General features: G+C 40.8%; 1 protein-coding gene across 4 annotated transcripts in view; it reads left to right on the top strand.

Moving 5' to 3' along the window:
- Positions 1 to 10259, top strand: part of dennd2da (DENN/MADD domain containing 2Da) — a 35711-nt gene extending 25452 nt beyond the window's left edge. For 3 of the 4 annotated variants that reach the window (XM_085443073.1, XM_085443072.1, XM_085443075.1), the window contains 11 exons: positions 94 to 234; positions 1224 to 1336; positions 1446 to 1515; positions 1599 to 1676; positions 4120 to 4260; positions 5873 to 6021; positions 6884 to 7055; positions 7164 to 7214; positions 7306 to 7387; positions 7469 to 7714; positions 9462 to 10259. In XM_085443073.1, the coding sequence (XP_085299199.1) occupies positions 94 to 234; positions 1224 to 1336; positions 1446 to 1515; positions 1599 to 1676; positions 4120 to 4260; positions 5873 to 6021; positions 6884 to 7055; positions 7164 to 7214; positions 7306 to 7387; positions 7469 to 7714; positions 9462 to 9529 (1311 nt within the window). In that variant the 3' untranslated portion in view covers positions 9530 to 10259. The remainder of the gene's footprint in view (positions 1 to 93; positions 235 to 1223; positions 1337 to 1445; positions 1516 to 1598; positions 1677 to 4119; positions 4261 to 5872; positions 6022 to 6883; positions 7056 to 7163; positions 7215 to 7305; positions 7388 to 7468; positions 7715 to 9461) is intronic. The other variant, XM_085443074.1, reaches the window with a different exon arrangement.
- Positions 10260 to 19398: the final 9139 nt, after the last annotated feature.

Here is a 19398-nt window from a genome sequence, read left to right as displayed (position 1 = left end):
TTGCCTGGTGTGATAGACCCCAGCCTCTATGGATCTTGTACTCAGAGCTTGTTCCTGTGCTGCCATGATTAGTGCCTCTGTGCTGTCTTTCAGTCCAGCTTTGTCCAGCCACTGGTAGGATTTCTGAATATCAGCCACTTCCTCTATCTGCCGCTGGTGCATACCGTGCAGGGGCCTGTCCTTCCACGATGGTTCCTCCTCTTCCTCCTCTTTCTTGGGTTTCTGCTGCCTGAGGTATTCACTGAGCATGCGGTCAGTTGGGGCCATCTTACTGATGTACTTGTGGATGTTTGTTGTCTCATCCTGGACTGTGGTGCTGACACTCACAGTCCCCGGCCTCCGAATGACATTCTAATGTCATTGCTGTGTATATTTTGAAGATACTCAGAAAGGATTTGAGAGAAGGGACAGCACTGCCTCTAACATCATGCGGCAAAACTAACTGCACTCCATGAACATCTGACAGCCCAAATGAGCATGAACCCACTGTCTAACTGAAAGCCCGGACAGTCCTGATCCCCACAGAGGGGTCCCGTCTTTTCCAACTACCGGCTAAAATCTGTCTCAGCACAACATGGAAGCTAACATCAGCCATTATAGCAGATAAGATGAACAGGTATATGGAATGGCAATACATGAGAAGGACCCAGAAAAGAATTGGCACCAACACCAGAGGGGCAAAACTATCCACTGGTAGATAGAGCAGTCATTCAAAATATATTTGTCTCTCACTGGAGTTATTTTGGATTTGGTTAAGGAGAGCACCAAAGCAGGGTTCTGACAGTGGATCCATGGATTTCATTCTGATACCTAATAGTAGTCAGGGGTGGCGCTGCCTAGCCTCTGGCGGTCTGTGTGTCCCTCCATGAATATGCGTGCCAGACCATCACTTGGTCATTTTACTGGCAGCATAATATTCTCTCTGACATGCTAACAGTGCTGACACTGACCCTGGCTAAATGCAAAACTAGTGAAAAAAAACTATGTCTGTTCTGGGAATTGTTGCATTAATTTAATGAACACCAAAGCAGCTGAAACGACCTGCTCTGCTACTTAACTGTCCAAATCTATATCAGAGAGGTTCAGTTAACGTAATGATATACTCTGATTAAAAAGTATTCCTTTAATTTTGTTTTGTACAATTGTACAGTTATAATCAGTTGTACATATGATGTATGTATCTATTTGGAAACAGTGATTTAAACTTTTATATTTACTTGCAGAGAGATGGAATGGCGAGATCTCAGAAGGAGGAGGAGGAGAAGACTTTAAAGGCAATCACACTTTTTTGTTTCCCAGAAGGCATCAACTGGGCTCCTTTGACAGAGTACCACAGGTAATGCATGTCAATCAGGTGGTCTTTAACCTTTGAGCAGTATTCAGGGTTCTGTTCTGTGTAAACCAGCCTACAGCCCCTGTTTTCAGTTGTTGTTGTCCATTTTCAGTGAGACCTTCTCCTTTGTTCTGACTGAGATCGATGGCAGCAGAAGAAATGGATACTGCAGGAGATTATTGGTCAGTGTTCAGAAGCTGTCCTTTGCAGAGTGTCCTCATTTGGAAACTGCTGTTTGATATTTGTTTCACTCTCTGATCCACAGCCAGGAGGGAGAGGAGCGCGACCACCTGAGGCTTACTGCATCATTAGTACACTGGCTTGTTTTGGGCTCTTCTCCAAGGTGAGTTCAGCACAACAGCTCTGGAAGAAAAATTGGCTGAATTTTAGGAAACTTGTTGCAGAGGTTGTGCGTAGTCAGATTACTTTGGTAGCAGTTAATAGTACTTGGTTTAGTTGGCACCAAGCCCTGTAAGCAGGTTAAACACACCCAGGGCATCATCCTAACATCCGCAGTCAGAATACACGGTCACACAATGCTGGTTATCATTATGGATTTCCCTGTGTATTCACATGAAAGGGGTAGTGTTGGGGTTGGGGTTTAGGGCCTTGAGGTGGCTGTTGTTGTGATTTGGTGCGATTATAAATTAAATTGGTCAAATTCAGTTCAATTCAATCACAGTTATGTGTACTTATGTGGCTACAACTGTAGCTGCCTCCACCAGTGTGTGAATGTGAGAGTGAATGAATAGTGGAATTGTAAAGCACTTTGAGTGCCTTGAAAAGTGCTATATAAATCCAATCCATTATTATTATTATTATTATTATTATTATTATTACTTTCAGTAAAGCAACTGCTTATATGAAGCAAGATAAAACTATACTGTTGGAAATACATGAGGAAGTTAAACCCATAGTCTGAAAGCAACATGCTTTGGTTAAAAAGGCCGGTGCTGTTTTAATAAATGTTAGCTATTTGAAGCCAAGAAAGAAAGCTGACTAATCAATATCACAACTCTGTATTTATACATATGTGTGAATCTGAAATTTTTCATTGAAACTGATTTTAAACAGTCGTTTTAGTTTGTATTCTTTGAGCTGCAGCTGCAGTAGAAATAAAAATCTAAAAGCAGCTTATTCAACATGCAAATGTGATATTAGGTCATCCACAAACAGATGTTTTATAATCACAGAACATCAGATGAGCTGATGTTCTGTGTTTTATTGCTTTATTGTCCTTTTATTATAGAACAATAGTTTGTAGCCAGCTGGAAAAAAATCAATAAAGTTGTGCTTAAGAATTTATATTTTTTTACAGATCACCTGGGAAACAACAAAATATTAAGAGACTATAAAGACTTTAGCCCCTCTTACTATCCTACTATATACTATATATTATACTACAGTACTGTCTTATAGGATTGCTGATACTAGTTTCCAGAGAAATTACTGGTCAGTAGTCAGTGATTTCATACCTGTTGACCTCTAATCTGGAACATAATCTGCTCCGCAATAGGTTATGGTTGCAGCATGAGTTACCATGGCGATATACCCGGTAGTGAGGAAGAAGAGAAACGTGTTCGGTACAGAAAAACCCAGAATGAACCCTGAATTTGAAGATGAAATCCTGCTTCGTAATTATGGCATTCCTATAAAAGACAAAGGTTGGGATGAGATGGGATTTCATGTGTACCAGTATCAACACAGCGAGGATACAAGGTAGCAAGTTACAGTATCTTGGGAAGGTGTTGCTGATAAATCATCTAAACTGGAAAGTTAGCTTTGTTTTTACATTTCATTCTCCATCAACGACAGAAGATGCCAACAGTGTTAAAGGGAAGTAGATGACAGACCTCGCCGACCGTACATACAATACACAAACTTCACATTGGGGAGACAGGTCAGGATAGGGCGCAAAAGGAAAAAACAACAAAATATGTAACACAAAAGGGCAGATCAGGAGAGAAAAAGAATGTCTGCTCATACTGATCCCCAAAGGAGTCGGCATGAGGAGAAGACAAAAACTCTAGCACATGAAAAACAGAAATATCACCGCACCATAAAAACACAAGACAAGCAACATGGGGGAGTATGCCAGTGTGCGCAGCTGCATCTGGGACGCTGCAATCTCGCGATCGTGCCTCCGGCTGAGCCACTGTCCACATCGGATGGGGGGAGGGTAGCTGCATGAAAGATGATGGATATGTTGTTTTAGAACGAACAGACAGTTGTTCTTAGTGTCCATCACTGGTCTCCAGGTGTATCTCCCGTTTAAGAGCTGTGAGCTCCTCCCAGATCTTTTCCATCGTGTATCCTGCAGGGAATGTCCCTCCAGGACACTCAGGCTCTCCCGAACCCAGGCTTCTCGTCGAGAATAGAGTGTCAATTGCATTCAGGGACCAGTTGATCAAATCCATAGTTCTTCTTCTTTAGTTTTTAGAGAACAAGAGCGAGAATGAGAGGCTCTCTCGGGGTTAGAGTCAGACGAGACCAGACAAGGACATAGAGGCAGCAGCAGGGAAAATAAGGGAAGGAGGGGGTGAAAGACGCGTCCACCTCCTCCGAGAGCCAAAGCAGAAGTATGTCATATGTTCAAGTGTGAAGGTAGAAACTAAATGATTAACTAATTGTGTTACTGACTGTGAGGATTTGAGACAGCTTGTCCATAAAACGGAACAAATTGAAATTAGATATTTAAGTCAATAACAACACAAGTAAAATAAAATAATCTTGCTTTAGCATATGTCGTACTTTGAGTTTGTGACTATTCTCTCCCATGTGTGCAGATATTCGACGAGGTGGAGAAGCGCCGGCAGATCTCCATGGCCATGATCTATCCATTCATGCAGAAACTTAGAGAAGCTCAATTCCCAGCACCAGGGAACACAGTGGAGATTAAGAGCTTCATTCCTGAGTCGGGCACTGAGGTCAGAGTGAGCGCCTCTTTGATGTCTATTAAGAAAAGACTCTCATTTATCTCATCTTCTAACTCCATTAGTAAATTTAGACTCAGAATATCTCTTTTTGTTCAAAACACAGTACAACGATCCTTTAAAATGTGTGTAGCTCAGGTTGTCATGTCTGTGAGTTTGTTATCTGTGTTTTCTGGTTCATTTCAGTTCTTCATCTGTTTAAATCAGGGCTGAGGAACCTTTTTCATGTGAAGGGCCATTTAAATTTTTATATTGTTCTCCGAGGGCCATACTGTTACGGACACATAACTAGGGATGCAAAAAGGAAAAACCAAAAAAAGTCTGAGGTTTCAGCTTCTTGGCTATTAACTCACCAGAAAACTCGCGTGTAATATTCTCCTGGTCACTCTGTGGTCGTGTCACATAATGACGTACATCACGTGCTGTTTGACTCGTTTCCCACACCTGATGTAAACGGTTTTGATAATCTGGAAAGAAAGAAGTAAGCCTATGTGTTGACATTGGACTGTTTGTTTTCATGCCCTGTTAGAGCTTCTCTCTCAGCTTTGAGGTATATTCAGTGCAATGCTGTTGGAACTGCCTAAAGACATGTAAACTGTTCAGGACTGAATTCCGTAACTTCAACAGGTGTTACTTGTTAAACTTGGGACAAAGACAACAAATGTGACTAACGTAGCATTCGTTGTTATTAAAATTGGCAAAAGTTCAGACCTCACAAACATTTTAGTGATTTCATATAATGTCAGCGTCTTCAAATAATTTAACCACATACCTAGCATTCGTAGCATTATTAGTGCTGAGAAAAAAAACCTTCCTTTTTTCTTTTTGTAGCCAAAATGTGAATGTTGAGGTCAAGAAATGACAAGAGTTCACAGCTAAATTGATTGTAATGAGTGATCTGAAGTGCTTTTAATATAGCCACGTCATGTAAGCCCCCTGTGCACTGAAAATAAGTGTCAGTGTGGCAGTAAGCATTTAGAGACAAAGCAGCAGTAAACGATGTCTGGAAGCAAACTGCAGACAGCCTAAAATGATGCATGCTGGTAGGAACGCCCTCTGCAGTGATCAAGGAGATTTTTACAGTCGTCGAGTAGATGTCTCAATATCAACAACGAAACGGCACACATCAAAGAGCCGAAAAACCCACTAACCACACACCTCTATCTGTAAAATAATATATATGTTGAGCAGTTAAAGGTATTAAAACTACATTAGGCAGGTCACACAGAGCAGTAACCCAGGGACTATAAGAGATCCCTCAGGCTGGCATGTTTCTGAGGACTTGTCTGAACATGTTTTGCATTACCCAGCCTCTGTCTCAGAGCAGAAACCTGACACCCGTCATAGACCATGTTTCAACAGCTCACAGTCATCTCAGGTATTCACTGATGGTGGTCATTTTTTGTGACCAGACCTCAGGGTGGGGGACAACATGGTTCTCTGGCTTTGTAAAGACATTTTTATGGGCAGTTTTTTAAAGTGGAAGAAGAATAAATATAAAGAAACGGTGATATAGAAAGAGCTGAAAAGCAGAGCCCTGTCAGTTGAGTGATGACATGCTGGCACCACTGTTGACATATTTGTGACAGTGGTGACTTTCCACCAGATCATCAGTCTGACCCGGCCGCTGGATTCCTGGCTGGAACACGTCAACTTTGCCACGCTCTTTAGCTGCCTGACTGACCAGCAAGTGCTGCTGGTGTTTGCAGCGGCTGTCTTGGAGAGACGGATCATTTTCATCGCAGATGAACTTGGGTAGATCACATCGTCTATACACTCAGACACATACTTTAATCATACCAAGGTATACTTTTATGTCATTTACTGCACAGCGTAGCCCCGGTCGTACCACTCTATAAACAGGGGAAGTCAGTGTAAGGCCTGCAGCTGCAAAAACGACTGGATTAGAAAGATTTGTGGGTAATTTACCAACAGTGTAATAGTAGTAACAGTTCAGGATGTGCAGAAGAAGATCCTGGGCCATGTTATGTGAGACTAAAGTCAAAGGAATGAATTTTATAGTTTCTCCAAAATCTGAAACGACCGTAGTCCGAACATTTAGATATTAACCACAGACACAAAGATCTCTCTGGGTGATAGATTCTTGTTGACAAATGTTATGTTTGTGTTCACTACCGAATGCTCTTTGTAGATTTTATAATTAACTGATCTGTGCTCAGTTTGATTACACAACACGAAACACTGCCAACTGCTCAGTTTAGTGTCTCTGGTATCTATGCACCTCTGATGCACCACTTTACATCCCACTCTTACATTAGATTCTAGCATTGCTGTGTGAAAACACTGGGACTGGACAGAGCCAATCACAGCTTTAACCCATCCCTGACATCTTAGTTCTTGTTGCATCGGATACAAAATTTCAAATAATAATGCATGTTTATTGTTTGAAAAGAAAACTCGTATAAATACATGAAGCAGTGTGTTTTTGTATCTACACCTTTCAGTCAGTATTACTGCTTAACATATTAAAACATTGAGTGAGGCGCAGCTACGTGTACTTAAGCTATAAAAGAAGAAGAGAAAAATTGTTTTTTTAATCACAAACATGTGTTACCATCGCGATACCACCTCTGATGTCGACTCTGTCTGTCTGCAGCACATTGTCTCAGGTCATTCATGCAGTAGCAGCCCTGCTCTACCCTTTCACCTGGCAGCATACCTTCATCTCCATTGTTCCAGAAATCCTCATCGATGTAGTGATGGCACCTACCCCCTATCTACTGGGAGTCCAGAAGCGCCTGCTGGACCAAGTCACTGACCAGACTGATGTGAGTTAACATGGAGACCATAAAAACAACCAAAAAGATGGTGTTAATATTACGGTGTTAATATTGGCACTCTGTCCTTACTCTGGTCCTTTTTTGTGTATAACACAGCTGCTGGTGGTTGATTTGTCTGAGGATAAAAAGGACCCATTCATTGTTTCAGTAAGAGTTGTCAAATGATGAAAAACCTAAAATGTTAAAGTCCTTAGGTCAGGATTTGTAGCTAACAAAAGGGCTTCTGTCACAATTGCAGATTGGTGATGAAGGCACTATCCTGCCTCCAAAGCTCCAGGCTGAAATATTAGTGGCTCTAAGTACAAGACAAAATGCATCAGGTGGGTGAACAGCAGCACATGAACACATGTAGCACAGTGTTTCTTCAATCATTCTTAAATGCTTTCTGTCCTCTCCTTCAGTGGGGGAGGAGCTAAACCGAGTGGTTTCTGAAGCCTTCCTGCAATTCTTCGTGAAAACAGTTGGCCATTATGCCTCATATGTAAAATACGCACGAGCTGGAGAAGGTGGGGTGTTTGATAAGAGAAGCTTCTACAAGGCAATCGAGCCCAAGGTCACTCGACACTTTGTCAAGAAGTTCATTCAGACGCAGATGTTTGACTTGTTTATCCAGGAGGTGGAGCAGCAGCAGCCTGGACCACAGCAAGGTTAGTACTCAACTACAGCTCGTAAATAAAGGAAGTAATCCCAATCCCAGGGACTCACACTCTACACTTTTCACTGTGCATGTTTTGTTAAATATATGAGCTGTGATTGTATAATTTCAGTCTACAGTCTTTAATGCCCACTTATTCGTGCAGTTCTTTCAGTGTGTGAGACATGAACGACGTGCTCTCAGTATTTCTTTCGGGATACCCGGGAGACGACCTAAAACAGTGCCTGCATGACTTCAGGGTGCACCAGGGTGCACTCAGCCTTTGACCAAGTGACAATATCTGTCACTTGGTCAAAGGCTGAGCGTAGCAGCACAAGACTTCTCTAGTGGAACATTTAATCCCTTAGGCTTACTTCTTTTTTTCCAGATTATCACATTTGTGGTGCCCTTGTGGCTTCCTCCACTGCACACTGCTCTCTCACCAGTGTGTGAATGTGTGCGTGAATGGGTGGATGACTGGATATGTAAAGCGCTTTGGGGTCCTTAGGGACTAGTAAAGCGCTATATAAATACAGGCCATTTACCAGGCCATTTACTATAAAAGGGTAGAGAGTCATTAGTCCCATCGTAATCATCCCGGCACCGCCCGATGAGCTCACTGCAGCGGGTCAGAGACCACACCCCTGCCACAGCTACCTTTGACCCCACTGACTACATGGGCCTGGCTACCACAGGATATTCCAGGGTGCTAAGCCGGGTCAAGTCACTAATCCTGGCCTCCAGAGCTGCAAATAGGCTTCAACTTTTTGTTATTAGTAAATGAGGCCGAGGAGTAGCTAAACATCTGACACAATGAGCATAAAAGTGAGGGAGGGACACGTCTGCAAACACACAGTGTGTGTTTGCTGATGTTTGTTGAGCTTTTTGTGAAACTTTGCTTTGAAATTTAAAAAACCCCTGACTCTTTTCATGCTTGTTTCTCTTCAGTAGCACTAGCTTGATGCTGAACTACCACAAATGTAACATGGACACCTGAACTGTTCTGCCCAGTTTAACCCTGGAGTATAAATGATACAGTGATAACAAGGAAGTGATACAATACCCAAGTGAGAGCACCGCCACCAGAATCCAGTCAACAATTCAAGAACAAATGACAGGAGGAGAGGGAAAGGCCTGTGTGCTTCACTGAACCAGTCATTTGATTGGAATAGAGTAAGAGCCACATGAGGTTGGGTGCAACACCCACAACCATGTACACCAGTGTGTTAGAAGTCTGAGCAAAATAAAGGACGAAATGATGACATGATAGAGCGTCTCATTGGTAGATCCCACACTTGATGGTGACTTGCGCTATGGGCTTGAAGTTGGCCTCTAGTGTTGTACGCCACATCCCCACTGAGTTCCTGACATGTAGATATATAATCTGTGTGTGTGTGTACAGGATTGCTCTCTGATCATTAGGCTCCGTCACTCTCCTTCTGGTTAAGCATATAATTCATTTAAAGTTTGTAGCTCTTTATTTGAAATGGTGGAAAGTTAAAGTCTGTCTGATGCCCAAATATTCCAATCCAATCCAACTTTATTTATATAGCACTTTTAAAAACAACAAAGTTGACCAAAGTGCTTTCCAATAATAAAACAGAGAAATATTGTGCTATGAATACAAAGTCAAGTCTTTATTTAAGATTAGTCAAGCAAGTCCTCACATTTGTGACTTATGTTAAGTCATGCACTTGACTTCTTTGGTAATTGTGCTGCAGTAAAAGTCCAACCTGATTTGCATTTCCTTTGTCCTGCAGGAATATTTCACAAAAAGATCCTTGAATATCAAGAGAAGAAGAAAAAGGAGAAGACAAAGAAACACTAGCTGTCTGCATAGAAATATGGCTGTATAAAGGGGTATATAGATGTGAATATTGCACTGTGTTTTCTGTGTTGTGTAGTTTGGAGTATATTAATTATGTTCTCATGTGTGAATTACTGTATGTCTGTGTGACTGCTCCTCACAATGTGAAACACTGGCAGAATGCAGGACTTAAATTCTCTGTGGTGGTTTTTAGCCTTTCTGATAATCAGGAACTCATTTCAAATAAAGACGAGCTTTTTAAGTTCATGAACCTGCAGTTTGTTTTTAAGGCTACTGATAGAAGATGTATATTTGGGTGGAGCAGCAGTTTGTATCCAACACTGTGGCTGTCTCTGCATAATGTTCAAAGTAGACATGTACTCCCAACGCATGCACAGGAAAAAGAGTACATATGTCTTTATGCATAGTGTATATATGTCTGTTTTTAGGGATGTGCTGTTGGCGGGGACTGCTCTACCTGTTTGTAGTCAGATCCATTTGACCCAACCTTTATTTTATTTTTACAGAGACAGTCAGAAACCATCAGCCAGTGTTGTACAGAATAAATTATCAAATGATTAATAATTAGCTGCTTTGTGATTTTACATCTGTTTAGTAATGGCCTCTTCACAAAACACACAATGTCACTGTGAAGTGGATCTTTGATTTTTGTCAGTTTGGAGAAATTGCTTCCATTCCTTGTTAAGATATTACATTCATTACATTTATTAAATTAAAGTTTTCAGATTCACACAGACTCTCACTTTATTGTGCAGACTAACGCGGGGCAGTGGGTACACCGTATCCAAAAGTGGGGAAATCGATTTCCCCACTTTTCCATTGTATTCCAGCTGTGTTTGGAGTGCAGTGAATCCTGTTAATGGCTACTGATCATATCCATGGATGCTTCTATGTAGATTGTTCACTGTGCAGTGAAGCATCCATGAAATGCATGTTCAAATTATTTTGTGATTTTTTTTTTTTTTTTTTTTTTTTTTTTTTTACATTTTTTGTTCAACATTTATTTTTCCACCTCAGTGTGTCTCCTGTCTCTCCTTCGTCCTTGTTTCATCTTTGCACTGCCACAAACGCACAAACACTGCAGTTATAATGCTAAACCTAGCTTAGCATTATAACTGCAGTGTTCACTTTGACTATGTGCCAACTCTCACCTCTTACCGCTCTCCTCCCTGCTCGCTCTCTGTCTTTGTAAAAGGTGAAACATCATTGACAGTAAAGTTTAGAACAGATTATAACTGAATATGGGCTCCTTGGCTAGTGCTGGAACTCGGGCTGTACCACACTAGCAGTTCTGAAAGCTAAAATTAGCTAATGATAGCTAGTGATCCAGCCGGTGTTAGGAATCATTTTAACTCTATTTAGTGTAGTGATGGGCTTTCCGGCTCTTTTTAGAGAACCGGCTCTTTCGGCTCGGCTCACTAAAAAGACAACTCTTTTGGCTCCGAACCAGCTCCAAAAACTCCAAAAAGCATGTACAAACTCCAAAACACATTTCTAGCGTTAACTGAACTTCCAAAACAGAGCTACCTAGATCACTTAAATTACACAATTGAAAGCATATGTGTATTGTTTGTGTATTTATACACAAGCACTCATATATATTCAAATAATTTAAAAAAAAAAAGTTCATTTACCTGTTACTACCACACTAGGTAACAAAAGCTCAACACTGCCCCTAGCATCCTTGAGCACTTCTGTTGTCCTTTGTACGTGTTTTGGTGTTTTTACGTGCTTCGGAGTTTTTACGTGTTTTGGAGTTTGTACGTGCTTTGTCTCTAGGGGCCACCGTAAATATACTTTTATTTATTCACTCCACATAAAATGTAATAAATAAATCATATAATACAAAAACAAAATATTCACATTTTAACTTTTAACTATTTAAATTTTCAGCTTTTTCCTTTTAAACAAATTTAAAATGAAACAACACAAAACACAGCAAACCACAACACAATTAAGTAAATTAAAATATAAAACAAAAAGAAGATGCACATTCTGTCATATGGGCCTGCATGAATAAACTTTCTAAATCCTTTATCAGCTGCAACTGAAAATAGTTGTGGATGATTACTATACCTGTCTCTCCCTCCTGCTCTGTATGTTCCTGTGCTACTGAGAGTGTAACTCCCGCCCCTCCCCCCTCTTCCCAGCGCAAAGCACAAGGCTGGTATGAGGAGTAAAGCAGAAAAAAGTGTGAGAGAGCGGGTGAGAGAAAGAAAAAAACAAAAACCCTCGGCTTGCGATAAGGAGCTGGCTCGCGTCGTTCACATCAAAGACCCGGCTCTAAGCCGTTTCGTTCGCGACCGACACATCACTAATTTAGTGGGCAAACGTACACGAGCAGGCAGTTTGTAAGTCATGTTAACTGTAGTATCAGTATTGTGGTTGCTAACGTTTTAGGTAACGTGTTTTGAATCAGCTCCACTGATTTGCCTCATGCTTCCCAGAAACGTAAATAAAAAATTAAGACTAAATCAAGACTCCTGTGCAATATCACAATTAGAATAAGATATAAAATGATTCCGATTTTTAGTGAATAACTGAAATTTAACATAAAAAATCCATGTATGTACATATATGAACGTTTATATATTTTTATATACACTCCCACAGTGCTCTCAGCAGCTCAGTCAGTTCCAGCGTGGTACCATGATAGGATGCCACCTGTGCAACAAGTCCAGTTATCATTGCTGCTAAATATTCCAAAGGCAGCTGTTCGTAGTATTTTAACAAAGTGGAAGTGACTGAGAATGACAGCAGGGTCAGCGGATGCTGAGGGATATGCAGAGGTCACAAACTGTCTGCAGTCGATCCCTACAGGCCTCCAAACTTCATGTAACCTCCAGATTGGCTCAAGAACAATGTTTAGAAAGTTTCATGGAATGGGTTTCCATGGACGAGCAGCTGCATACAAGCCTAACATCATCAAATGCAAAGTGTCGGATGCAGCACACCAAGACATTTGGGACAATTTCATGCTCCCAACTTTATGGTTTAGGGATGGCCCCATCCTGTTTACACATGATTGTGCACTAATGCAAAAAAGCAAGGTCAATGAAGACGGGTGGGTTTGGTGTGCGGCCTGAGTCCTGGCCTCAACCTGCCAGGACACCTTTGGGATGAATTAGAGCTTAAACTGCAAACGAGGCCTTCTCATCCAAAATTAGTGTCTGACCTCACAAATACGCTTCTGGCAGATGCTCAAAGATTATCTAAACACTCTCCAACCTTGTGGAAAGCCTTCCCAAAAGACTTGAAGCTGTTATACATGAAAAAGGGTGAGCCAGCATCTTATTAAACCCTATAGAGCAGGGGTAGGCAACTCCAGGCCTCGAGGGCCAGTGTCCTGCAGGTTTTAGATGAGTCCTTGATCCAACACAGCTGATTTAAATGGCTAAATGACCTCCTCAACGGCTGTGTCCTAATTAAGAGACTGCACGCTTGAAGTACGCGCACTACGCGTACTACGTACGGTGCGTACTATAAGTACGAGAAGTGCGGAAGTGAGAGGCTTGTGAAATGGGACGGTATACGCATCGTCGCGCTGTTCAGGTTGCCTAGCAACCATGATACTAACCGCGAGACACGTTACATACAGCATTGTTTGACAGAAATGAAGGAGAAAAATGTTTTGTTGGTCATTCAGTTTTGTCATGACATCACTTTGATTAGTTGAGTATCTGAGGCTGAGACCACAGGACTGTAAAACATGATTGTTGGGCTTCATTTCTGTGCTGAACAGTCATTTAAGATTAGTTAGTAAATAACAATTAGTTAATGTTGTTCATGAGACTAAAGTCATCTCACTGTGGCAATGTAAATATAATATGGCCAATATTATAGTATTGTCAGATTATTATGATTGATATATATATATATATATATATATATATATATATACACTGAACAAAAATATAAACGCAACACTTTTGTTTTTGCTCCCATTCCCCATGGGATGGACGTAGAGACCTAAAATTCATTCCAGATACACAATATAACCATCCCTCCCAAACAGTGGTCACAAATCAGTCCAAATGTGTGGTAGTGGGCACATCTGCTATATTGAGATAATCCATCCCACCTCACAGGTGTGCCACATCAGGATGCTGATCTGACACCATGAGTAGTCCACAGGTGTACCTCAGACTGCCCACAACAAAAGGCCACCCTGGAAGTTTACAGTTTTTTGTTCTATTGGGGGTCTGGGGACCCAGAACCGGTCAGTATCTGGTGTGACCACCATTTGCCTCATGCAGTGCAACACATCGTCGCATGGAGTCTATCAGATTGTCAATTGTGGCCTGTGGAATGTTGGTCCACTCCACTTCAATGGCTGTGCGAGGTTGTTGGATATTCGTGGGAACTGGTACACGCTGTCGTATACGCCGGTCAAGCACATCCCGAACATGCTCAATGGGTGACATGTCCGGTGAGTATGCTGGCCATGCAAGAACTGGGACATTCTCAGCTGCCATCTGCCCTGAACAATGTGAACCATGATTCATCCGTGAAGCGCACACCTCTCCAACATGCCAGACGCCATCGAATGTGAGCATTTGCCCACACAAGTCTGTTACGGCGACGAGCTGGAGTCAGGTCAAGACCCCGATGAGGACGACGGGCATGCAGTTGAGCGTCCCTGAGACGGTTTCTGGCAGTTTGTGCAGAAATTGTTTGGTTGTGCAAACCAATTGTTCCAGCAGCTGTCTGGGTGGCTGGTCTCAGACGATCTTGGAGGTGAACCTGCTGGATGTGGAGGTCCTGGGCTGGTGTGGTTACACGAGGTCTGCGGTTGTGAGGCCGGTTGGATGTGCTGCCATATTCTCTGAAACGCCTGTGGAGACGGCTTATGGTTGAGAAATGAACATTCAATGCACGGGCGACAGATCTGGTTGACATTCCTGCTGTCAGCATGCCAATTGCACGCTCCCTCATTGCTTGTGGCATCTGTGGCATTTTGCTGTGAGACAAAACTGCACATTCCAGGGTGGCCTTTTGTTGTGGGCAGTCTGAGGTACACCTGTGCACTACTCATGATGTCAGATCAGCATCCTGATGTGGCACACCTGTGAGGTGGGATGGATTATCTCAATATAGCAGATGTGCCCACTACCACACATTTGGACTGATTTGTGACCACTGTTTGGGAGGGATGGTTATATTGTGTATCTGGAATGAATTTTAGGTCTCTACGTCCATCCCATGGGGAATGGGAGCAAAAACAAAAGTGTTGCGTTTATATTTTTGTTGAGTGTATATATATATATATATATATATATATATGTATCACTGACTTTCAGCTTGTTGTGTTTGTGGATATATGACTGACTTTAATTATTACACATTCGCACATAAATAAGTGACGTCATATTCAGTACTTTTGACAGTTCACTCTTCGGCCGCTCCATCTTATTAGGGAAATTCCATATACATAAATGTAAATTTCAAAACTCAACCCCATCATTTAATTTGTTTTTGATTGAAACTGAATAGTACTTTAACTCTCTTAAATTAACTTCCAATAAAAAAGGTTTGTCATTGATTGAAATTCATTCAGAAATGTTTAACGAATGAGCTGTCACAACTTTCAAATACAAAGTTGTTATGAAGTCTGTCACATTCCCCCCTTTCTTCTTTTTTTATCCTTTATTTATTTATCCTTCTTATTTCATTGTACTGTATATTGGTACTCTTATTTGCCGTGTATGTCTACTGTACAAACTGAACTGGAATGACTGACTGTTCGCTTTATGGTTTCAATAAAGTTTGGGGAAAAAAAACAACCTCTTCAGCCGCTCCCGTCTGCCGTATTTTGCGGCAAAATTATCCACACCCACCGCCGCGTTATGAATTGTGGGATATATGGGACCACGAAGCGTGCACCGGACCATGCTTGATATTTGGGGAAATCGACGGCGCATTTGGAGCATGCATTTGAAGCACTTAAAATGCGTACTTCAAGCGTGCAGTCTCTTAATTGGGACACAGCCAACATGTCCTGAAGTTCTCCAGAGGCCTGGTAATGAACTAATCCTTTGATTCAGGTGTGTTGACACAGGGTGAGATCTAAAACCTGCAGGACACTGGCCCTCGAGGCCTAGAGTTGCCCACCCCTGCTATAGATTAAGAATGAAATGTCTTTCAAGCTCATTTGTCCCTAAGCAGGTCCAGGATTTGCGGGTCTGTTCAGGAAAAGCAGTTCTAGTATATTTTTGAAACCAAGACATGAAGAACTTGAAAGGTTCATGACATGAAAGGTTCTAAAATGTTAAAATCAATTCCTCAAAGTTTTTTTTGTTTGCTGAAAAAGAAGAAAAAAACATTTGGAACAGATTTACAGCAAATATCATGACATCACAATAAACAATTAAAAATCAAATATGGATTATTTACATTTCAATCAATGCAGCACACAGTACATGAGGAGGGTGTACAGCGACCTCTGCTGGTATAATAAATGTATGCTGCAGAGCAATGTGAAGAAACATTATAAGAATATACTTGTGTGTATTGTGATGCATGTCCCTGTCAGAGGTTTTCACTGGTAAGAGACAAAGATAAAAAAGAAGACAAGCACCAGTCCCAGGTTTGAGCAGTTCTGTATTAGAGGAGAGGAAATAAGCAGACACTAGAGCTTGGAGGATGATTGACCTGGGTCAGTCGTCACATTGCTTGTTACTGCCACATTAGAGAGTACTGTGTAATTCTGTGATATCACATATTTGCCCTAACAGTCTGTCTGGTAGAAACAAGAGTAGGGAAAGAAAAATGAATCTGAAACTCAAGAGATAACAAATGCAACCAAAACACCTCTGTGTGAGCGCACTGTAACACTATGACACCAACAACACGGGATCGTTAAACCTGTTTTCTTTCTATCCTGTAGGTGAACACAAAGCCAGAAATTAATACTATACATTACTGTTACTACTGATAGTTATTTTTAGGTGTGCTGTGATACAATTTGGGGGCACTTCAGCACCCAAAGAAGGGTCTAAACTAGGGGTGGGTTTTTAAAATCGATTCATCGATTAAAATCGATTCTGGCTTGGATAACGTAAAATCGATTCATTAAAATCCTGAATCGATTTTTTTAATATAAATTTATTTTACCCGAAATGCCAGAATCTCAGGTGAAACCTCACAAAATTTCAAGAACCACCAAACAGTTAAGACAGTAAATGAGAGCAGGTACACGGATTCTGCACATAGACTTAAACACAGCGCGACCCGAATTCGATCAGAATCAGTTAGATGTCGCCTTTCTCACGGTCGGGGCTGAAAGCCGACAGCTCGCTGATTCTGATCTGTCGGCGGTCCGCGCTTTGTGTTCACGCCCTTTATGCGCTGATTCTAAAGCTGTTAGTTTGATCTCTCTCCAAACAATATTGAATAAACATCGTCATGAATTCACTCTGACTTTTACTGTTTTGCTTCCACCACGATGCACAGCTCTCTCTCTCTCTCCCTCCCCCTCTCTCTCTTTCTCTCTCTCTCCCCCCCCCTCTCTCTCTCTCTCTCTCTCTCTGTACTTCAAGAACAGTTTCCCTTTCTTCATTATTCGCTTACTTGTTATGCACAAGTCTACTGTTGTTTACAGCGCTGTCAGCCGCTGTTTTTTTCCCTTTTACATTCTTCCGAAAAGAAAACCTCATTTCTGCTGTTCAATACTGAACAAATTTAAACTTTTTAAAATTATTCAAAATGCAAAACGCTTAGCCGTGTCTCTAATAAAACCGCTGTAACTTCAGAGGTAATGTTCATATGTTGATTAATGGTTTTCTTTCGTTTTTGATGTACTGCAGAATATTTTTATAAAATCCCAGGCCAGGAAAACCTCCTTCATGTTTTTCTGTGTTTTATCTTCAGCTACTTTGACACAAAGGCCTCTGCTGTGACGCTTACACCTGTGATAAAGTCTTGCGTGTGTCAGCTTCCTTTTTATTGATACAAAAATATGTAAATGTACTGATCTGAATTATAATATTTCTGACTGTCAAAATTTCCCAGATTTAAATCGAATCGAATCGAATTAAATCGAATCGTGGATCGAATCGATTCGGGACCTTGTGAATCGGAATTGAATCGATTCTAGAAATCAGTGACGATACCCAGGCCTAGTCTAAACTGGCCTATGCAGGACACCGACACTGTGGGGTAGAGTTGGGTTGGATGCCACATTAGAGGACACTGTTGACCTGACAGTCTGTCTGTGTTTTCGAGTGGTCAGTTTGTGGAAAACACAAAAGTTTGAGGAGAGAAAGTACTTTGTACTTTTTATGGGTCAGGGTCTTTTTTCACCTTGTTGTTGTTATATTAAAAGATAACACAATATTAGTCTCTTTTTTTAAGGGCAGTTATTAAAAGCTAAAGCCATATGTTAGCTAGGTTCAAATGTTTATCAAGAGGGCATGGGGAAAGGCAGTGGGTTTTTGTTTCTTTATGTCTTGGCACAATAGTTTGTGTTAAACCATAAACAAACAGCCAGCAGAAGGAAGAATGGCTTAGATGTGTTGTCTGCCAAAACTGATCTCACAGAGATTGTACTCCTGGAAATCCAGGGTCAGAACTGACTTGTGTGACTTTGAGTGAGTTACTGTATAGAGTTACTGGATCAAGACTAGCAACCTTTAAATAGAGAACATAAGACGTTCCTTACCTGGATGATTGAGCATCAAGATTTTAAAATGGAGAGTAGTTCAGTTTAATATTGACGTGTTTCATTTTTATTCTCAATCTTGCAAAAAAGATGTAGGGAACCTCTTTCCTTTAAAATGATATCAATGACACATCAGTTAGAAATACAAAAAATACAGCCATGGAATTTGGAATCTGTCCACAGTTGGGTTTTTTGGCTTTAACAATAGCTATATAGTACTGTAAATTCATTCCTTTCACTGCTTGTATGTAAAATATTTCATAATATTTAGCACTGCTTCAAATTCATGGGGGCATTAGGTGGTGTTCATTTTTAAACTTATTGACATCTCTATCTGAAAAACATACATAAATAATTTAATAATTTTTTTATGGTCAAAATTTAAACAACACCCCAATTTTTCCAGTTTTTCTTTTATTGAAAATTATGAAGTTTGATGTCTCATTGCACTCTGAAATGAAAGGATAGTACAAATAAAGAATTGGAGTTGTCCTGTGAGCCGCCTATCACTCAAGCTATTAACTCTCAGAAACTTACAATACAATGTATCAGACTGTTGTTGACGGTAATGGCTTTTAGTTCCAATTAAATGCAAAAATGAAAACATTTCCCATTTGGAGGCAGCACCTTAAGCTCTGATTTAATGAAGAAATGATTATTGAAAGACTTATCAATTATTAGCAATTCATGCGTAGATAGTGTAACAAGAGGTCTACCCTACATACATGTGCTGTGAGTGATACTAAACCTAAAAATAACTCTTGGTTGATTTCTAATAAAACTTTGCAGCCGAACTTTTTCATGGTTAATTATACAGTTAACTATGAATCTTTAATTATCCATTTACACTTGTGTGAAACTTTTCCCAGCATTACCAGCAATACATTATCCTGAAATTGGACTTTGAGGATCCAAAAGAGGCCACAGGGAGTCTTTAAATACCGGACAGAGCAAAAATAAATATTATTGCGAAACTTGAGGCCACTCATTTCTCTTTATGCAGAGAATAGCCTATTATTTTATAGCTGTAACTTTATTGTTTGCTGAGTTTAAAGCTTTCTTGATTTCCTTTAAATGTGTATTATTATTTTTATATTCCTTTAAAATTGTTATTTTCTATAAAGAGCTTTGTTACTGCTGTCAAATAATGTTGCTAGCTTACAGTACAGTGCAGTAATGCCGTTGAGCTGTTTCTCGGTCGTCTTATGAG

Source organism: Copadichromis virginalis, linkage group LG20 (genome assembly GCF_057382275.1).
Source record: "Copadichromis virginalis isolate Kocher_CV1m ecotype Utaka linkage group LG20, C_Virginalis_male_GT1.1, whole genome shotgun sequence".
In the NCBI taxonomy this organism is placed as follows: domain Eukaryota; kingdom Metazoa; phylum Chordata; class Actinopteri; order Cichliformes; family Cichlidae; genus Copadichromis; species Copadichromis virginalis.
The sequence above is the reverse complement of the archived record's forward strand: the minus strand, read 5'-3'. Positions and strand labels throughout refer to the sequence as shown.